Source organism: Alligator mississippiensis, chromosome 4 (assembly GCF_030867095.1).
Source record: "Alligator mississippiensis isolate rAllMis1 chromosome 4, rAllMis1, whole genome shotgun sequence".
Taxonomy (NCBI): Eukaryota; Metazoa; Chordata; order Crocodylia; family Alligatoridae; genus Alligator; species Alligator mississippiensis.
Window position 1 is genome coordinate 157,884,593 of NC_081827.1, and position 20,850 is coordinate 157,905,442.

At 43.4% G+C, this 20,850-nt stretch overlaps 1 protein-coding gene across 11 annotated transcripts in view; it reads left to right on the top strand.

The window, feature by feature from the left end:
* The window catches only part of TANC2 (tetratricopeptide repeat, ankyrin repeat and coiled-coil containing 2), an 806,911-nt gene that overhangs the window by 550,088 nt on the left and 235,973 nt on the right, over window positions 1-20,850 (top strand). For all 11 annotated transcript variants that reach the window (XM_059726841.1, XM_019500742.2, XM_059726842.1 and 8 more), the window contains one exon: window positions 1,439-1,625. In XM_059726841.1, coding sequence (XP_059582824.1) covers window positions 1,439-1,625 — 187 coding nt within the window. The remainder of the gene's footprint in view (window positions 1-1,438; window positions 1,626-20,850) is intronic.

Here is a 20,850-nt window from a genome sequence, read left to right on the forward strand (position 1 = left end):
ACTCCCCCACCCACACCCTGCCCAGCTGAGCTCCGTGCTCCCACTGCCCCTGTGGGCGCAGGCTCCATGCTGTGCTCCCGCTTCTGCTCACTCCATCCCCCCCAGCAGCCCCACTGCTTCCCTACCTGCTGCCCCAAGCGAGCAGGTTCTGGCTGCAGGAGGAGCCCTGCCCAGAAGCTGCTGGCTGGGCAGAGCCCTTCCACCCATGAGGGTGAGAGTGAGGCCCAGTAGGGTATGTTGGGGGTTGTACACGTGGGCACCTCGCTCCCACCCTCATAGGCCGAAGGGCTGGGTGGGGTGCTATTCATTGGGGGGGGGAGGGGCACTGCATTCCAGAGGAAAGTGCCTTGTGTGCCGGATGTGGCCTGTGGGCTGGATTTTGCCCACCCCTTAGCACAACTGAGTACTAACTGGGCGTGCCTACACATCCCCTTAATGGACAGTGATAAACTCTGGAGCTTATTGCTTCAGAGTTTATGGCTCCTGAGAAGCTCCTGGGCATGCTGTTTACACAGGCACCTGGACTGCAGCCCATTGAGCTAGGTTGGAACAGCCCCAGCTGGCAGGAGGTCCAGGGGGTCAGCAGGCAGCCCTCGCACTGAAGCACCCTCATGCCCCAGGCAGCCCGGTCAGTGTCTATATGTGCGCTGCTGTGCATGAAGAAATTTCTCCGCAGGGTAGTACTGTATTTACAAGTAATACCCTGCTGCAGAGTTTATTAATTTTGTGTTCTCTAATAGGAGTGCATGTGTAGATGCTAAGACATTCACTGCAGAGCTAATTAGTCAGCTCCACAGTAAATCTCTCATGTAGACGTGCCCACTGGAAGCAAAATGCTAAACTTCCTTACAAACTGGAGTCACGACACAAACAATAAAGTTACTTCACAGTGGATGCGTCTACATGTGCCACCATGGCACCGTTGCTACTGCGCCATCATTTAGTACTTCCTTTTGGAAGTACTAAAAGACGACGCAGTAGCAGCCAGTACTGCGCTGTGCGCACCATGCATGGTTATTTGTAGGCAATACATTGCCATAGCGATGCTGTATAACAGGGGGAGCGCATCACTATGGCAGTGTAGCTGTGGCATCACAGGTTTTGCCCACAAATGTTACGTTGCTGTAGCGTGTTGCTACGGCTACATAGCATCACATGTAGATGCGCCCAGTAAATCTCAGTTTGTACAAACTTCTCTAGATTTCCAGTTGAACTTAGGGCATAGGATCTTTTGTGTTCAAATTGTAAAAGAAATGTAAAACAAACTATCGGTGCTTTTCATTTTTTCCAGATGAAGAGTCTGAGTACAGTGGGTATTTTCAGAGTAAATCCATATTTTGTTCTTTATTATGAGTCAAATTCTCACGAGAGGTACAGAAATACTTTTTTTCGCAGTAATTGATCATGGTGAATGATGTTTCTGGTTTCATTTTTTCAGACCTCAGCAGTAACTCAGAGGATAAGTCCCTGCTCTACATTGACAAGCAGCACAGCCTCACCACCAGCCAACAGTCCCTGCTCCACCCTCCCTCCAGTCAGTACAAATGTCACATCCAAGGATTGCAACTATGGGGCTGTTACCAGTCCTACATCCACTCTTGAAAGCAGAGATAGTGGTATTATAGGTAAGTAGTGTCCTCTCTCTCTCTCTAATATATATATTTTTTTTGTAATACTAACCTAGGCAATCATTCTTTGTGTTTGGTGAGCAGGTAGTGTTTAAGATTACATGTTGGGGCTGTCTGACTTGACTACTATTTAACAGGTCATGTTAGCATCATTCAGATTTTTACCATCTAACATGGCTGAGTGAAGGTATTCTCCATTTCTCACTCTCCAGGGTTTGATAAAATTGTGCAAAACCAATTAATGTTGGCAAGAGTATCAGGATGAAAGAGATTGTTTAAGTCCTAGAAAGAATTAAAATGAAGATATAAAGGAGGCAAAACTTTGTTTTTCCTTCATTGTATGTTTTTTCTTTCTTTCCTCGGTATTATCTCTGTCTGCCTCTTCCCTTCCTCTTTCTGTTTTCTCAGATACACTTTCTTTTGTTCCTTTTCACCCTTCTTCCCCAAATCCTACTTTTTCTGCATGCCATTTTCCCTCCGTGTCTGTAAGGTTACATTTTTGGTCCACAGTCACCATTCCTGGATGCTGAAGAGCACATGATACTGGTGCTTACGTACCAAAGCACTGTAGGATTTGCAGTAACAATGCTTGATATTGAGAGATCAGTCGAAATTGTTTTTGTCAGTCTCTGCACTAAGTTAAAAATAGTAACCCTTCCTAATCTAACAGTGTTGGCTTCATAGTTTTAGAGGAGTTATGGTAATTAGCTTATGCAGGGTAGTCCCTACACTTTTCCCATGAGGTTGTCACATCTGTCGCCTTCAATCTTCTTTCTGTTTTAAAATGAAACAGAAAGCATTTTCAGTGTTCTCAATCCCAGTGGTTGACCACTGGAAGGACAGTACTCCCAAGAGGACAAGACCTATTTCAGTTTGTATGTGCCCTATGAATGACTGCAGTCTGTACCTGTGACTTGTCTGAACCTTTAGGTGAATGAGCTCCCCCTCTTTTTCCCATGCTTACTAGTTTTCTGCAGCACATCAGTCAGCAAACCTAGCCTCAGTGAAGGAGCCTGTGTTGCTGTAGCAAGCATTGACATATTTCATCCAAGCCATTTACAGACTCCAGTATTATATTTACTCAAATCCAAGATGAGGTTTTTACCCTCTGTCTACAGGGGGAAAAATAAGCTTCATCTTGGATTTGAGTACCAGATCTCCATCTCTGCTCTGGCCCCAGTCTCAGCCCAGGGCCAGAGCCAGAGCTGCTAGAGCTGGTGCTGGTGCTGTTTGGAGACAGTCAGCAGCAATCTGGTTAGTGCAGGTCAGGGGCAGGGCTAGGATTCGGGATAGGTGGCAGCGTAGGTGGGGCAGGGATGGTACAGCAGCGCAGTTAGGGATCAGGTGGGGGAATAGGGAAGCAATGTGCTGCTGCCCTATCCCCTGATCCATGCTGCTGATCAGGCAGAAGTGCAGGTCAAGGGAAGCGGCAGCAGCATAAGTGTGGGATGGGTCAGTAGCACATTGGTGGATGTCACAGCAGCATGCACTGCTTTCCTATCCCTTGACCAATGCTGCTGCCCCATCCCCCCTTCCCCGACTCGCACAGTTGTTGTATCCCCTGACGCACTTGGGTCAGGGGATGTGGTAGCAGTAGCACACCTGAGGAATGGGGCACCAGTGCATTAGGGGAGGGGTATTATTCATGAATGGGGGCTCAGGCAGCACTAAACATTGGGGTGGGGGGTCATCTTAAATTCAACCTTGTCCTGGATTCATTTAAACATAGTAGTTCTTTTATGTAGAACGGAAAGAAACACATTTGGATGTGGTCTTTAGCTCAATACCAATAAAAGACACAATTGAGGAAAAATGAATTGCTGTGTAAATCAAGTAGGATGTTTCTAGCTCAGTAGTCCTTCTCGTGTTTCAAATATTGAATGTTTTTCTGGCTAAGGGAATTCTGTACCTTGGTAGCTGGTAAAAAGAAAATGGACAAACCAGACTCATAATTTTATAGTTTTCCTAATCATTGTTTTGTTGGTTGGCTGATCAGGAAATCTAGACTTAATTTCAGTATTTCCACTTGCAGAAAGTGGCAAGTGTTTATATCCCTTTTGCTTTTGTAATGCTATTTTATAAATTACTCTGAATTAGCTGTTCAGTGGTTTAATGACCTCTGGGTGAGTACTGAAGCATAACACTGTTCTCTGTTTGTGGTCCTTGGTCAGAACCTCAGTCTGTTCAATCTGCAAGATCCATTAAGTGAAGTTATCCTGGGAATCATGAATGACAAGGCAGTATCTGGGTTAGACTAGATTATAGTTCATGCCTAGGCCTGTGAATTATTTTCCATCTAGGAAATATGGGAAAGCTTTGAAAAACTGTGGAGACGGTTTTCCCTATTTTTTTCCTTTTTTTCCAACAAAAAAAGAATTCAGCAGGAATTTTTTCAACCAGGTCTAGTTTTGCCATGCCTCTGCTCTTTTCTCTAATGATATTTTGACCATTGTGGAAGCTGATTTATTGTAGGAATTGACGTGCAGTTTGGTCATTAAATTAGAGACTTCTAGAGGTATGATATAAGTCTGTGGTGTTTCCTAATCACTCTGAGAGATGCTTATTTGCATGACCAAACAAGCTCTGGAATGATCTTTAATGCAGTATACAGTGGACAGAATCATCTCCAGATATGACACATTCCACACCTTTTGTAAGATTAGTCTGGTTATCACTGAGAGAACACATGTAAGGACCTCTCTTCCCAAAGGGGCAAGGATCAGGTTTCTCCTTTCAGGAGCTTTCCCAGTTACCACGTCCCTTGTGCATTTCTTATGCTCTCCCTCATTCTTGGTTAGGGTGACCACTTTCAAAAGGGTTTACATCCCAAAGGATTCTGACTCCTACGTCAAGATTGTGCACCTGTCAATCTAACTTGTTGAGAGAGATCCTCTAAACATTTCCTGTATTCTTCTCAATCTTTATTAATGATAGGAGAAGAGCTACACATTTTCTTAGAAGGTTCACTTTTCCTCAGTAATGGTACCTCCCCTCTTCGTCTGAGTTGATAAATAGAAATATTATCTCATGCCAGTTACAGTTACTTCATTATTTATCTGTTTATAGGTATGTATACATGTAGTTTATTTCAAAGCCATCCCATTATCATATACTTTGGGTCACCAGACTCCTTGCTTCTAGGAGTCTCATGCCAATATCTCAATATGGTTAGGAACTGCAAGACACATACTATGTACATTTTGCCTTCTGAAATTCCCATACACGAGAAGAGAAGAAATAAATAGAGTTATCCTTCCATTCCATGATAATATTTATTAGGGACATGCAGTATAATACTTACACATGCATTTTCAAATTGAGTTTGCACTCTCAGTTTGCATAAAGATCCACCGTAACACTGCTGCATGTCATTAGATGCCTTGAAGGTCTGCATCCTAGACATATCTGCCTCTTTTTGGCACAGTCTTGCTTCTTTCATTCAGGCTGTAAATCTCCAGGAATCTGGGCAAGAGCATTTCTCGTAGCACGTCACTCCCTAGAAGTAGGAAGCTGCACTGCACTTTCTCTCCCATCAGAGCCCAACTGCTTAGCAGTTGGTTGTCAACAACTAAAACCCTCCTCTGCTTCATTTAGGGTAGACTCCATACTATCTATGTCAGAGGTGTCCATGGACTGGATCTGGCCCATGGAGCTGTGTCTGATGCCCCCCCTTCCCCCCTCCCCCGCCAGTGCTTCCTGTGGGTCTCTGAGCCATGGATATGTGGCCATGGTGGCAGCTCCTGAGCCATGCAGTGCAGCCTGGCAATGGCTTCAGTGACATGCACTGCAGCACAGGCTGTGCAACACAGCCCAGTGGCGGCAGCTCTGGAGCCATGCAGCATCACTCATCCAGCCTGTGGGGCCAAAAGAGTTTGACACTCCTAATATATGTCAACCCACATTTCCCTAGCAGCTCATGAGCTGCAGTTTGCCTCCTTTCCATCTTTTATGTGCAATCCATATGAAATTCTTTGGTTTCAGTTTCTTAACAATTGAAACCAGGACACTAGTTTGCTGGCACATCGTTTGTGTTCTCTTACCTCTTAATAATATCACAATCATGAGTCACCTCTGTATCTTATGCTTAAATAAAATACAATGGTTCCTGAACTGTTTCAGAGAGCTGACTAGTCGCATGGTATTTTTCTCTCCTCCTCGCTTCCAGCTGCCAAGTCACATTAAAGACATCTAACAGCAGAATACTTCTCTAATATTACTTTCCGCTTAAACAGATGCTAGGTTTTCCTCTGGGATGTGGGATGTGATCACAAATTTGGGGATGAGCCAGAAATCATTGCTACTAGGATGTGGTCCAAACTGAAATAATTATGAAAAGTCTGGTTTTAGGACAATAAAAAACAGCAACAAACTCATCTTATTGTGCCTGCCTGTCATTTGTACATGGTATAAAAAAAATTGTTTTTTTTCCATAACGTATCTGAACACATTTTAACATCATTTTACCCATTTACTTTGATGGTCTCTGTGGATCCATTGTCAAACTTCTGTATCTTCATTTACGTACCTAAATTTCTGATCTAGGCATATAAATAAGGAACTTGTCTTGGGACTTTGGTGGATAAAATGGGTATTTAAGCACCTATATATAGATGTAAGACCCCAATCTTGGGAAGTCATATTTAGAAATTGGTCTGTATGGCTGCATCCACACAAGCAGGGGTGTGTGCTTACAGCAGCACAGATAGTAGCGGCACAAATTAGTGCCACTACTTTTTGCTGCTGCGCATACCCCTGCACGTGCAGTTTGTTGTGGGACACATTGTCGCGCTGTAGGCAAACTGCCTGTGCCCAGCTCCTCCTGGCTCCCAGTGTGCTGCTCTGACTGGACTACATGTGCTACGTGGGTGCAGGGGGGGGAGATCTGGCTGGGGCACAAGGCAAGTTCCTTATTTATATGCTTAAACCAGACATTTGGGTGTGTAAATGAAGATATAGAAGTTTGACGATGGATCCTCAGTGCAGGGCTGGCTGGCAGGCAGCCCTCATGCCCAGCATCCCAGCCAGCTATGGAGCAGCATGTGGAGAAGGGGGAGCAGCACATGGAGCCCGGTCGGAGCAGCACACTAGGAGCCAGGCGGAGCTCTGTATTTGTCCTGGTGCATGCTATTTTGGTGTGCTTTACGCTGTTTTTTTTCCAGGGGTTCTTTTTACTACTGGGATGTCCTGGTATCAGATTTTGCCCCCGTGCTGCAAATTAGCAGCACCACACCCAGTTTAACGTACAACCTGCAGTTTGTGGCACAACAAAGAGGTTTGTGGCATCACAAACTGCATCTCCCTGCATGTGTGAATTCAGCCTGTGTGTCAGTTCCACTGGTGCTCTGCAATCCAGTTCCTTCTGAATTATTTGATTAGTGTGAATTTCCTGGATATTTTCTAGATCTTGTTCCCATGGTTTTACATCTCTAATTATCATAAATAAAATGAATTGGCCGCCATCTCCTGCATACGGAGCCCCAGGATAAATTCATTGTTTGTGCTAGTGTTGGTTACTTTGAAGCCCTGTACTGTCCAGTGGGAACAAGCTTGGCGTATTTAGCCATTCAGTATATCAGATACTTTAAAAATACAGAGTCCTCCAAGCTCCAGCACTCTACACTTTTTCAAGGACAGGAAGATGTGCTTCCTAAAAAGGAAACTCCCAGTTTCTCTTTTAGATTAATTCCATTGATGATCTATGCACAACAACATTATGCGCACTTCTAAAGGGTTTTGCTCTGCATTTCCCATGAAGGAAAACATCTGTTGATTTCAATCTGCTTGCTTCAATTAATTGCATTTGTTGACTTGTATGAGAGGATGTAGGTTCATACCCCAACATTTTATTCTATCATTTGCTGCTATATCCCAAATTACATTTTTACTGTAATTGCTATGGTGGCATTAACAATTCTTATTTGGCTGCAGCATTGGTTATCTCTATGTGCATTAAGAACAGGGTGATTTTTTTTTCTACTCTTTTTTTTTTTTTTTCAATTTAAGGAAGGTTGATGGTGTTTTATATTATTTAGCTGGAGTTGTTTTATTTCCTCTTTACGTGAATACATGTTTCTCTGAAACATATACAAACTAGTTGGTTTAGTGATCTTATAGATCATACAAGTGAGGCAGCTGGTTTGTATAGTCCTAAGCTTATTTTTCTTATCACAGTTCTTAGAAAAGTACAATCTAGGTTATAAGCATTTTTCTACATAATAGCTCCCTCCCCTCCACTTTTTGTAGGCTCAGTCTCACTAGCTTATGCATTATATAAATGATCTTCAGAATTTCAGCTTAAAATATTTTGGTTATGTGATGGAGAGATGATAATTGTGCCTTGAGAAGAAAAAATAAATCCTGCAGATAAAGGAAAAGCACCAGCTAAATATTTATTCTTACGTCACTTATGATAAGGCTTAAAAGTTTATTTCACTTACATTTCTTCTTGTAGCTGGCAAAAGTCCCAATAAGTGTAAAACTTAAGGTGTAAAAGGAAAGGAAGTTTGGGGGGGGTGAAAAGTAAGGCAACACCAGAGATAGAAACAGGTCATTGCTTTTTCCTGTGAGCCACTGAATTCTTTTCTTTCAAGGGGAGTAACTGGTGAAAATGTTGACCTGATTTTAACCCCAGACTAGCTTCCAGGTTTTTTTGCTCTTGCAACATAAATGCAGCCAACTGTTAATGTTCAAGAACTGCTACTGAAAAAAAACTGGTAACAGAATCATGTGCTTCTGAGATGAAAACTCGTACATCAAGTTCCAGCAAGAAACAGACTTTTAAATCTCAGTTGCTAACTATTTAAATAAACTAGAAACTATGAGTGATCACCAGTTGTCTTATGCAAGACAATTAAATAAAATATAAAATACAGGGCTTGGCATGTTTGTTGCAGTCAGCTACTTTGTTTGCAGTCTTTAGTTGCCTAAAGATTCAAAAGAACAACAGCTTTACATTTTGAATCTTCCTGGGAGAAGCAGCATTTGTGGTTGTACAGTTGAACCAATCATGGAATGGATGTGTATATTTCTTCCTGAAAGTAAGCATTTGTTAGGGCCTTCAGGTTCTTCCTCTCTTAAGTGTCATTTTCTTAAATGAGATTTTTGATGGCAGTTAGTGAGCAGTAAAAAATTGAGGCTGAAATAGCTTAAACCATGAACTGTGCAGTCAGGCTGCAGGGCTGCATAGGATGGATACATCTGATACCACCTGGGCAGCCTGCTTCTCTTCACTTTTCTAAGATTTTAATTGTTGTAATATCTCAGCATGAGGCAATGGGTCTTCATTCCAAAAAGTCCGCTGGTAAAGCAGCTTTCATGTTCGGCGTTCCTCATCTCTTCCTCTGACTCCCTTGTTTATACCCAGCAGGTTCCTACAGATTTCTGTATTTCTGTGTGTAAAAATAGCTTTGTTAACAAATTCATGTAGAGTGCATGTTAAACAGAATAGGTGATTCTAACAGCAGAACAAGCTGGTTCAGTTTACAAGTCACTACCTGGAGAAGAATAGAGCAGCTCAAAAGGCACTGTTGGATAAATCTAGGTTAAATATTCTTTGTGGTCTTAGAGGGAAAAACTTAATTCTAATACTCTTGTTTGGTGCTTGCTAATAAATCAGGTTTCTAAGAACTCCACAAACCTTGTTAATCAAATAAGCCTTTTTATTTGAGCCCCTCCCAGACAGGGGCAGATAGTTGTAAAAGGTTTAATTTTGATGAGTGCTGAGCTTTTGTACACTACTGCATGTGAACCCTGAGAATTATTACAGTGGCAGTTAGAGAGATGGAAAAAGAGAGTAAGTACCAGGCATCTATCTAATCAGGTGCAAGGGAAAAAATCACTGGGGTCATGGCAATATCACTTGACCCTTTTTTTGTCTGCATTACATTAGCAAGCACAAATTGAATAAAAAGAAAGCTGCGTTTAGCTCATGTGCATTGTGGCATGATTTGCTGGTACTCTTGAGTGTAGGTGGTCCAAACAGTGTATCTACCATAAAGCAAAAGTATTAATTAAAAGATGTATGTCACCATGCATGTTCAATCTATGTTTGGAAAGCTATTTGAAATTTGAAAGCACTTTTTTTTGTTGCATTGAGTTTAAGGATCCCATTCTGCCTCTCACTGAGAGAGAGTATCCCCATCCTGTAAAGGAAGTCCTGTTGAATTTAGCAAGACTGGTTACTATATTTACCTGAATCCAAGGTGACCTTGAATTCAAGATGACCCTCTCCCCAATAATCACATTCTATACATGGAAAATTTATGAATTTGTTGCAATTGTCCATGTATAGACTTTAATTATTGGGGGGTCATCTTAAATTTGTCCTCTCCACACTGCTTCAGTGGGGGAAGTAGTGGCACGGGGCAAGGTGGTAGGGAAGGCAGGAGGGAACATACAGGTGGTGAGGGAGGCAGTGCAGGGAAGTAGGTGGGGTATGACCCTTGCCCCTTGTCCCCCCACCTTGCTTCCTGCTGCCTGTCCACACCCCTCTGTGATTTCTGCCTCCTACCCCACCAGTGCTTGCCACCTCCCCACACCCTCCACAGCCTCAGGGCCTCCTGCCTCATCTCCTCCCCCTGCAGCCTCTGCTCCCTGCTCCACCACTTACCCTTACTCTGGTTCTGGCAGATTCCATCCCCACCACAACCTGGGGCACAGAAAATGTATTTTGTTCCACCCCAACCAGGCTTCTGAACAGTGCTGGCAGTAGGGTGACCACCTTTTTAAAACAGAAAGGAGGGACACATGCCTGTATCTCTCCCCACCTCTTCCCCTAGCCAGGCTGAGTGGGGAGTGCATGTGGACTGCCCACTGCAGGCTCAGGGCTCCCTACCCTGCTGCCTTTCGTTCTGGAGCGCCATGTCAGCTGTATGCCCCCTGCCCCCCAGCAGCAGCGGGGGCCGCAACTCAACGTCAACGTTGCTCCCGCTGCTGCCAGGCAGGTAGGTGGCATGTGGCCAGTGGGGGGCTTCCAAGGGAAAGCCAGCAGGGTGGGGAGCCTTGAGCCCACAGCCTGCATCCTCTCCTGCTCAAATTGGGGGGGGGGGTGCACAGCAGTGAAGAGATGCCCCCCTGCACTCCCCGGATGAGCTACCTGTGGCACTGTCCAGTTCCATGCCCCAGGCTCTGGCCCCTCTCCTTCCCTCACTTTGGAGGCTTCAGTCTGCCCCCCAGTGCTCCCCCTTTGCCCCCCCCATAGACTTACCTGCAGGGAGCTTCTCTCCATGCTGCCTTGCTGTATACCTGGCCACATACACGTGTGCACACGCATATGGCACCCGCTGCGTCCCAGTCCTGGCAGCCCCATGCAGGCTGTTGCAGGCTGGAATGCTGCCAGCCTGCAAAAGAAAACCCGCCATTTCCCAATCCCTGCATGATACTGTGAATCCAAAACAAATGCTGTCCTGGAGTCGTGCAGCCTGGTACCTGGACTTGATATTCCCATTCCAGTACTGGCCTGCCCAATTAGGGACAGGGATGCGTGGTCACCCTAGGTAGCACAGTAGCAGTTCTGGCCAGGCCCTGGAATTAGGGCTAGAGCTGCCATGCTGCTGCCACTGCTACAGGGCTAGGCTGTGGCCAAAGCAAACGCATGCTTTGCAGGGCCAGATTAACCCTTTAGGCAAACAGACTCATGGGCCCTGGGCCAGTCAAGACCCCCCCTCCTTATGTCCACACTGCCACTTGTGGGGAGCAGGGCTTGGAGCTGCTGCTAGGAAACATCTGCTATGGCAGTGAGGCCAGCAGAGGGGAAGGGAATGGGAGGGAGGCAGACAGACCTGTTTGTGCCACCGCCAGAGAGGGAAAGACTGGGCCTCCCTGCAGTTTAGGGACCTAGACATGTGTCTAGTTTGCCCATGCATTAATCCGGCCCTGATGCTTTGTGCTCCAGGCTGCAGCAGGGATGGAGCCAGCCAGAGTAAGGGTAAGTGGTGGGGAAGAGAGGCAGGGGGCAGAGACTGCTGGGTGGGGGAAAGAGGCAGCAGGTGGGCAAGTGGAGTGGAGGCTGCAGAGAGGGGGCAGAGGTGGTAAGTGAGTGAGGGGGGTCTTCAGGCTGCAGGGTGATGGGAGGCAGCAAGAGGCAGACAGTAGCTGAAGCACTGGCCCTGGCCCCAGCAGCCACCTGCTCCCCCTACCCCCTGCCACCTCACTCAAATACAATACAAAGGGCTCCCCCCCTCCCAGGGGGAGCTCTTCTTGGAGTTGAGTAAATATGGTGTTGGTGTGAGAGAAAACAACAGACTGTGGCCCTTAATATGACAAGAAGGAAAACCTGAGGGAATTACTGAAAGAATGGTGGTTGAGCTGGCAGCAATGGTAGCTATTCTCCTTGTACACTAAGTGGGCTGGTGTGCCAGTCACCCACCACTTGTTACACTACTGAGGTGTCTGCTGCAATGACGAGGAAGTTTAAGCCCAGCCCGCAGGCCAGCGTGACAAATGGCACAAGCCGTAGAGAGAAGAGAACATGTATGCAGCAATAAACTGGACGGACCGGGCCAATCATAGCCAGAGGGAGGCTGCTGGCAACTCTAAAGATTTTTATTATGGACGCTGCCATACATGGCGTTTTCCTTAAGTTCCTAGCTGTTGAGGCATGTGGTTAGCTGAGAATCTCAGCTTTCATTTTAAGAAAACAAGTTCCTAGCTCTCATAATTGCAAAGAAAATCTTGGCATGAACCAACTGTGTCCTAAAAGCATAAGAACTAGAGGGCAAATTAAAATATCTCTTAATTAAAACCTCATACTTTTTAAACCAATCTAATGATGTTCATGGGCATTAACTCAGGATTTTTTTGTTTGCCCTTGGCAATACCAATGAGAGGAAAAATAATCAGAGTTATGATTACAGGTCTACCCAACCTGAGTGGGAATACTGGCCGATTCTGTGGGCAGATCGTGGGGCCAGCTGCCGTTTTTGATGGCTTATCATGACCGCCCTCCCCCCTGCCATGTGTCTCTGATTGGCTGACAGGCCCCAGTGGCCCTGCCCCCCACTGATGATTGGTGGAGAGAGCTGTCTGTCATGTGGGCCCCACCACTCACTGCTGATTGGTGGAGAAGGGTGGGATTGCATGACAGGCAGCCCCATCCCACCTAGGGACTTTAGGTTAGCTGTTGTGCAGCGGCGGGGGGGAGTGCTTTTAGCAAAACTCCCTGTGTGACCTGCAGGCCCAAATAATTGCCCACCCCCTGGGATAAAGGATAAGTAAGGCCTTTTTTAGGTGAGGATGAGGATCTGAAATAACAAAAGAGCAAAACTTGATGGAAGGGCTTAATCAGAGTTACATGGCTGGATGGCTCTAAAGTCTACAGCCATCCTTCTGGGATGATGTCTGCCCTCATGTTGGGAAGCAAATTCCCCAACAAATTATCCTGCTGGTAACTAATGCAGGGTGTGGTTTCAGGCAAAGAAAGTAGAAGAATGGCACATAGTATGTATGCACACCTCCAAGTGCAACACAATCTGTGTCCTGGATAATTTTGGTGAGTCACTGCTAAATTATTTAATTCCAGAGAACTGCTCAAGTTTGATTGCTTGTATCAGTGACACATTTAAATAATATTTTAGGACAGTTTCTTTTTTATCTTCATACCCTTTCAATCATCAGTATTACTGACCTCTGCATGAGATTTCGATTTTATGATAATAGGCTTATTTAAAATATGTAATATTAGACATGACAGACAGAATATATTAAACATTTGAGCAGTGTTGCTTCTGCCAGTGATAAGCTGAAGTAGAAACTGGTCTGTTTGATCTCATGATCACGGTATTTACATTAGGTAATCTGTTCTACAAGCCTGGGTGTGGCTTGCTTTCTGTGCAGTAATGCTGTTTTATCTAGGCCTTACATTTCCAGAATGAATATCAGGCATGAATCTCCAGTGTCTCTGATACATTAACTTCCTTCTTCATTCTGCTCATCTGCCAATTGATTAGGGAGTTAAATTTAGAGCAGAAAGAATAAAGGGTCAGGATGAGTCGGCTTTCAAGGTACTGTTCAATATATTTGAAGTCCTTTTGAGTATTAGCTGTCACTTATAAGTGCTCTTTGAGGTTTGAAACTGAAATCAGCTTGATTGTTTAAATTCCCTGTCTTTCTCTTGTTTGTTTGTTATTAGCCAATGATCCCCCCCCCCTTTTTGCAAATGAGACCATTGCTTCAACTGTTTTAGGGAAAATTAAGCACACAATTATGTGGACTTTGACTTCTCCAGCCTTGAATACTATTGGCTTAAAATCTGTATTTATCAGAAAGAAGCCCTTGCTTCTGCTGATATGTGTTGTCTATCTGTAGTAATTCTAGTCTTCTGAAAGCTCCACAAGGTTCTGTTTGGAGGCCATTACTGTTCAGAGGGGTGTTTCTTTTGACTGCATCATACTCCTGCACAAAGCTGCCAAAGGGCAGAGTGGAGTTCATCGGGGTGAAATGAATCCTGCCTACCCAGTTTCTAAATATGGTAGCCTAATTCTCAAGAATGATGGGAATCCTGCCTACCCAGTTTCTATATATGGTAGCCTAATTCTCAGGAACGATGTGTGGTGCATATTTACATGAATTCTTGTGTGGTTGCTTCACAGAATACTTTTTAGGTGTATTTTAGATTGTGTCAGCTAATAAAGGTACTCCTCACTTAACGTCGTCCCGGTTAACATTGTTTCGTTATTATGTCACTGATCTATTAGAGAACACATGAACGACGCGTGCCCCCGGAGGCTGGGGGGCCACGGTGGTGGTGGGAACATGGCAGCGGGAGTGCAGTGGCAGTAAGCAGGAGTTTCTGCTCATGCCCCTGGTATTGTTGGCAGCCGGGGGGAGCGGGGTGGTGAGCACCAACCAGAGGTCAGTGACCACCCACAGACGCTGCCAGAAGTGATCGTGGACCACCTGCAGACGCTGTCGGTGACTGAGTGGCAAGTGGCGACCACCCGCAAGTGCCACCAACAATGTTGGCAGCGCCTTTTTCTGGGGGGTGTGCCACCACACTCAAGGGGTGCACGTGCACCCGCATGCACCGCTACTCATTGCCCCTGAGAAAACATACTTGTTTAAAATCGCGCAGTGTTTGGTTATAATGTTGTTTGGCCGCTGCCTACTAGTAGGTAACTACTGTGACATAATTGGATTCGCTTAACATCATTTCACTTATTTCAAGAGTGTAACTACAATGTTAAGAGAAGAGTAGCTGTACAGTGTAGCGCAAACAGTGTCTATTTAGTGCTATTTAGCGAGTTTGGTGTTTAAAGGTTTTAGCAGTTAATTTAAATTCAGATTACATAGTTAGGCACCTTGAGGTAGTTATCTCTGTAAAAAATAGCCAAAAGGTTTTCTTGTAGTCTAGACATATTCTAAATCTCATGCTGCTGATGCCAGTTATAGTTACTGAAAATCACTTTCCATTATTCCTTTATATTTCCATATGCTCAAAACTTTCTGTTTTGTTTATATTGGAGCCAAAATTTTCCAGGAATGCTCTTTGGCTAAAGTAGAATTTAGGGCAAATTCTGAAACGTTGTATGAGTTTGGAGAGACCAGTTTAAGACCTTAGATTTTAGAACATAAACCAGTTTTTAATTGATGGGGATTAGGAAAAAATTCTCTCAGATGCAGGATATCACATAACTGCGTAGAACTTGCTTTGAAAGATGTGATTCTGTCCACTGCCACAGGCTGGATATTGGTCTAAATGGACTGTTTCTGTGATATAATAATACTTTTAATTTGTTTCTATGAAAGAAAAATACCTTTTTCTTATGGTGAAATAATTCTAAATAAAATGTTTTGCTAGGGAGCAAAACCAGCCAAAGTTTGAAACTGAAAGGTTGATGTAGACATATTGGTGAGTCCTTAGCTGATGGCGAAGGAAATTGGAAACAAGCCTAAAACATAGTTCAGGAATACGTCCTTTTCCGGCATCAAAGTGCATATTTTCCCTGACAAGCCCAGTGCTGCTGCTTTCAGACTGCTGCTGTTGTTACACTTTGCATGAAGGACACTGTTAATGGCTTTTTGAAAGAGCTATGGCAGATCCCCCAAGAAAGTTAAGAGAGAGAATTGCAAGACCTGCAAATGTTTTGATCCTGCAGCTGTAGTCTTCAGTTTTCCATATGCTGTATTATTATTTATTAATAATGTTTTACAGCACCCAAGAGATTGCTGGATCTTCCACGTGGGAATATGTCAGCCTAAGAGAAATGTACTTTCACAAGCTGTGGTTGTCATGTTAGGCAGTAGCAGTCTAGATGGGTTCTAGATACTTTGATATACCTATATTATAAAGTAGCAGGAACACTTCTAGTATCTTATTTTTGGGCTGTTTTTCACTAAAAGCAATAATTTGTCAGCCCCAGCATTTGGTTTATCCTTCTCTTATCTCTATTGTATTGGTAAAAATAGTAGGATAAAGTTTAAGTTTTCTGGATATTTTTAGTTACTTAGTTGATTATTCTAATATTATAAAAGCTTAAGTCTGTCTGTGTCTGTCCATCCGTAACACTTTATTCACACTCTGATTGGCTGATGGAAACAGCTCACTTTAAGGACCAGACGGGGTGGGGGAGCCGAGGCCAGTGCTTCTGACCTCTGCTCCCCCACCCCGCTCCCTGCAAGAGGCAGAACAGTGGCAGCATGGGGCATTAGGTGGTGGCACTCCATCCCAGCCCCCTCCCCACCCCCTGCCATTCTTGACAGGCAATTGGCTAGTTTATTCATAACTTCCAAGGTCATTGGCCTTGTTAGGGCCTTGCTACATGTCTCACTTTAAGCTGCTCAAATGTTGATCAATGTTAGTGTTAGTTTGAATTTAGAATAGTTACATGTTCAGGCTAAAAACCTCTGACTATCCTCGATCTGCACAGCTGTGATTTGCCACTAGAGGGCTAGTGAGCAAGGGCCTGACTAGGAGCTACAGCTGTGAGTTGCCTAAACAGAACAGGAGGGTGAGAGGGAGGGATACTGCATCCTGGGATGCTGGAGGACTGAAACTTGAGTGGCTTATCTCTAAGGAGTGGCCACTTATTCGTGGAATACAACCCGGGTAACACGGATTAGAGGGAAACCTGCCTTGGAGTGGCATAACTATAAAATGCCTAGCGGGTGCTTAAAGGTAGTTTAAATGTCTTAAGGTGTGGACATTCCAGGGATTAAGAGCTCCCTGAGCCACCTAAAATTAATATGTAAGAAAGCCCTTAGAAAAGCTAACTGTGATCTTGGCTCTCTTCTTTGCTTGACATTCTTTGACCAAGTCAAAAGACTCCCATCCCTTCAGTAATATCATTTATCTTCATTTTCTTTGGACAGCCTGCCTTTCTCCTTGATCACTCTAAGTTTTCATTAAAAAATGAAACCCTTAAGAACCTTTGCACCAGTATCTCTTTTGCTGCAGCATTACCCCCAGAACTCTTTTGTTAAGAAATAGGTTGTTTGGCCCCTCAGTCAAAGTGGCCATTACATTACTGGATTCCAATGTCTCATTTTTTCCAAAAGGATTGAAACCATAAGGTGCCCTCAGGGGAGCTGGCTCTCCACTTGGTAATGCCTTCATTCTTCTGCCCCTTCAGACCTGTGGATGAGCGACACAGTCTAAATGTGCAGTGAATGGCTTATCTATGGAGTGCTTGAGGTCGTTGCATATCAATTCATGATTGACAGATTCTAAGTTTTAACTGTGATAACTGATCTAAGCATTTTTCACTGTGTGAATTAAATAATCCAGTGTTCTTCTTAAAGAAAAGGAAAACTTGAAAAATGGGATTTTTATCATGTGCAAACATAAAGATTTCCCACATGGGCAGGATGAGTCCATCATATTTAATATAACCAAAGTAATGGTACCAGAAGGAAATTTTTATATAATTTGGAGGGTCACTTTATATCTAAAATATACTATTTTGATAACAGAATGTTTCTGTCTCAGTGTGTTTATAGTACTATAAATAAAGAAACTATATATGAGTGGGTACAAAGGTCCTATGTCACTGCAGTAGAGCTTAATCTTGCAAAAGCACAATTAATTTGCTTCATGGACAAATGAAGATGACGGGGGTGGAAAGGGGGGGGAGGGGGGGCGCGGGGAGGAAAGCTCGGTCTCCTGGTGCATGCACAGACCTGGTTTTGGACTGCCTGGTTTTGGACTGCCTTAGCATATGACCATAATAGTTTGGGAAAGAAGAACTGCATCACACATGCTTTCTTTTCGTTGCAGTTGTTCTTCTGTGTGCTTAAGTGCATCCTGCTTTAGCTCAGTATAGCTAAGCTATCATCATACTTCCTGTGTACACAAGTCTTATTAACTTTTCTCTGTCTGCTGTCACACTGAGACAGACTCCTTTGACGTAGACTATCTGACTTTTCTGAGACAGAAATGTGTTGTCTGAAATAGTGATTGAGAGGTGGTAATTTCACAGCTCCAGTTGCCTGGGGCTGAGGCACAGCTCTTTGGTTGCACCATTATTTATGTTGTAGGTCTCCTCAGGGACATGCAGTACATGTTGGTTCATGCTGGTAATTTTTAGCAGTCTCTTTGTTTTGCCTCTTAAATAAAATCAAAACTATTTTCATTTAAAGGAGCTCATGAAGCAAATTAAACCCATCGTGCCATTGATTCCACTCTGCAGAGTAGCACTTAGATCACCCAGTGCCATTGAGAACGTAAATTAATCCATGGGGAACAATCCTGAATATCTGATTCAATGAAAAGTTTACATATAAAACAGTTTTAGTTTAAACCAGTGAAAATTACATTTCAAAAAAATAAGAATTAACAGTTAGAAAGTTGATCTTCAGGGCTCATTTTCATTTTATTTTGCTAGCTCATATTTATAAAATATTTTCACTATTTTGGATAAATTTGCCAGGTTTGAGGATTATTTCTTTTGGGTCTTGATGCATTTCCACAAAGATTGGTTGGAAATATGTTAAATGGATATTGGATATGAATGGATTTTGCCATAAATAAGTGGTACTATGTCTCAGCAGTGCAAACTAAAACTTTGAAATGGAGATTGTAGAAGAAGCAGCGGAAAACATATTTCTCAATATTAAACAGTTTTTTGGGGGGGGGACAGGCAGGGAGGCTGCTAACATCTGTTACTTGTTTTATCTCATTTTCTCATGTTAACTCTGTAAATTTGTTTTCTCGACAGAAAATGTATATTTAAATGCCAGTATGAAAATATTATCATTTAGCACTTGTATATAGTGGTTTTGAACTTCAAAATGCTTTATAAACATTAACTAATTCTCACAACATCTCTGTGAGGTAAGAAAATACTGATCCCATTTTACAGAGAGAAAGCTTAAAATACAGGAATATAAAGTGGAATTAACATCAGAACTTACATGTTGCTTGAATCTCAGTCCTGGACTTAAATCATTAAGGAAGGGTTAGCAGTGTTGGAGTGATGTTGTTCCTGTTTGGTCATCTGATTCCCAAAAGTTTGTCCAACCGCTCTCCCCACCCATACAGTTGGTCTAATAAAAGATATCACAAATAAAGTCTTGCCTCTTGAGTGTTGCTAAAGAATGTATTCCATTACCTTCCTGGCCCTCTATCCAGGGTTGATCATCTACATGGCATTTTTGGTCATCTAAGTGTCAAAGGGCATTTATACACGTAACATTTTTTGCCCTTTCTTGCACTGCAATGACGAAACTGTTTGCACGAGCAGGTTTTCCGGATAATTTAAAAGTCCTTCTGGTGCGTTAAAATGAAACTCCTTGATGTTGTGTAGTTTGGTTTGACACAAATTAAAGTGTCAAGTCCATGGATTCATTGCATACAAACACAAAGCCACTCAAAGACATGTGATCAGCCTCTTTGTCCAAGAGATGGCACTGCGACTTTTTTGTAGGTCACCCCAACAAATTGCTGTCACTTTTGAATTGCTACCACTTTTTTTTTTCTTGTGCCATGTGCCAGCTCCCTGCTCCCACAGCTGCATGGCAGGGCATGGGGTGGGCAGGGAGGCCAGGCTAGGGGGGCAGCACGAGACAATCCCACTCTCCTGCAGCACTGGCTGGTGATTGGGCTTAATTTGTTCCAAAATCTCTGTCAGTGCAAACACTGATGCAACGCTCCAAAGCTTAATTCATTCAAAAACCTAGTATATGCAACACTAAAGTAACGCTCCAAAATAAACAAGTTTAAATTTTATAAACCTCTTTAATTTAATGAGGATTACACCCCGTGATGTGTATAGGTGCCCAAAAATGCCACTTACAGACATGTTAACACTCTGTTTCTTGCTGTGTAGCCTGCCCACAGGGATAACCACATGCACGTGCAGACTGGACATATGCAGTAAGATATGCACTGGCCACCTATGTAGCTGGGCATGTACACATGTCCCTTGTAGATACGTAGTGCATCTAAGACACAAAGATATTGTAAACCAAAATCCATATGTAAAGGGACTTAGACTCAGGGACAGAAGAAAGGGGACCTTCCCATACTTTCCCCAGTTGGGATTAGTATCTAGAGACACTTGCCTAGGAAGCCCAGAGGACCTGTTTGGTTACATAATTCTTGCCAGTGTTGGCATTTCCAGCACTTAGACAACCAAAAATGATTGTCTGCGTGGCAGTGTCACCCTGCTTGGAGGCAACACCTTCATCTCAAAATACACCAATGGATCTTTAAGCCAACCTTGCTTTTTTGTGGGGTTTGTTTTTTTTTTTTTTTACATTTCAGTATACTTGTGTTTACTAAGGAGACTTCATTCATTTCTTGCTAAAGCGTAGCTGTGCATCTTTATTCTTAGCAATTCAAAGGGAGGTGAGACCTGTAGAATTGTTGTTTGCCAGTCTCATTGCAAGTTTCCTTTTAGTTTCAAAAAATTTGAAACTCTCAAAAGCTAAAATAGTACCTAAAATCAAGGACTTGTTATTTTCATACTAACAGGCATATTATCTGCTGAGAAGGCATTTTTTTTTCCTTTTCTGTAGACAATAGTTACCCTAAAATGCCCTATTCATTTCTGTCAGGCATCCAGGTTGTAGCCATACTGATCTAGAGAAAAAAGTAGTCAGGGCTTGTGGTAGAGGTGATATCTTATATTAGACCAACAAGATTTTTGCAAAAAAAATTCTTTAATTGCAAGCTTTTGGGCACAAGCATCTTTCATCAGGTATCGGAGAAAAGATTGTAAAAGTTCTCCTGGGTAAAAATGAAAGTTCATATTTTATAGGATTTCACAGAGGAGTCAATAGATGGAAA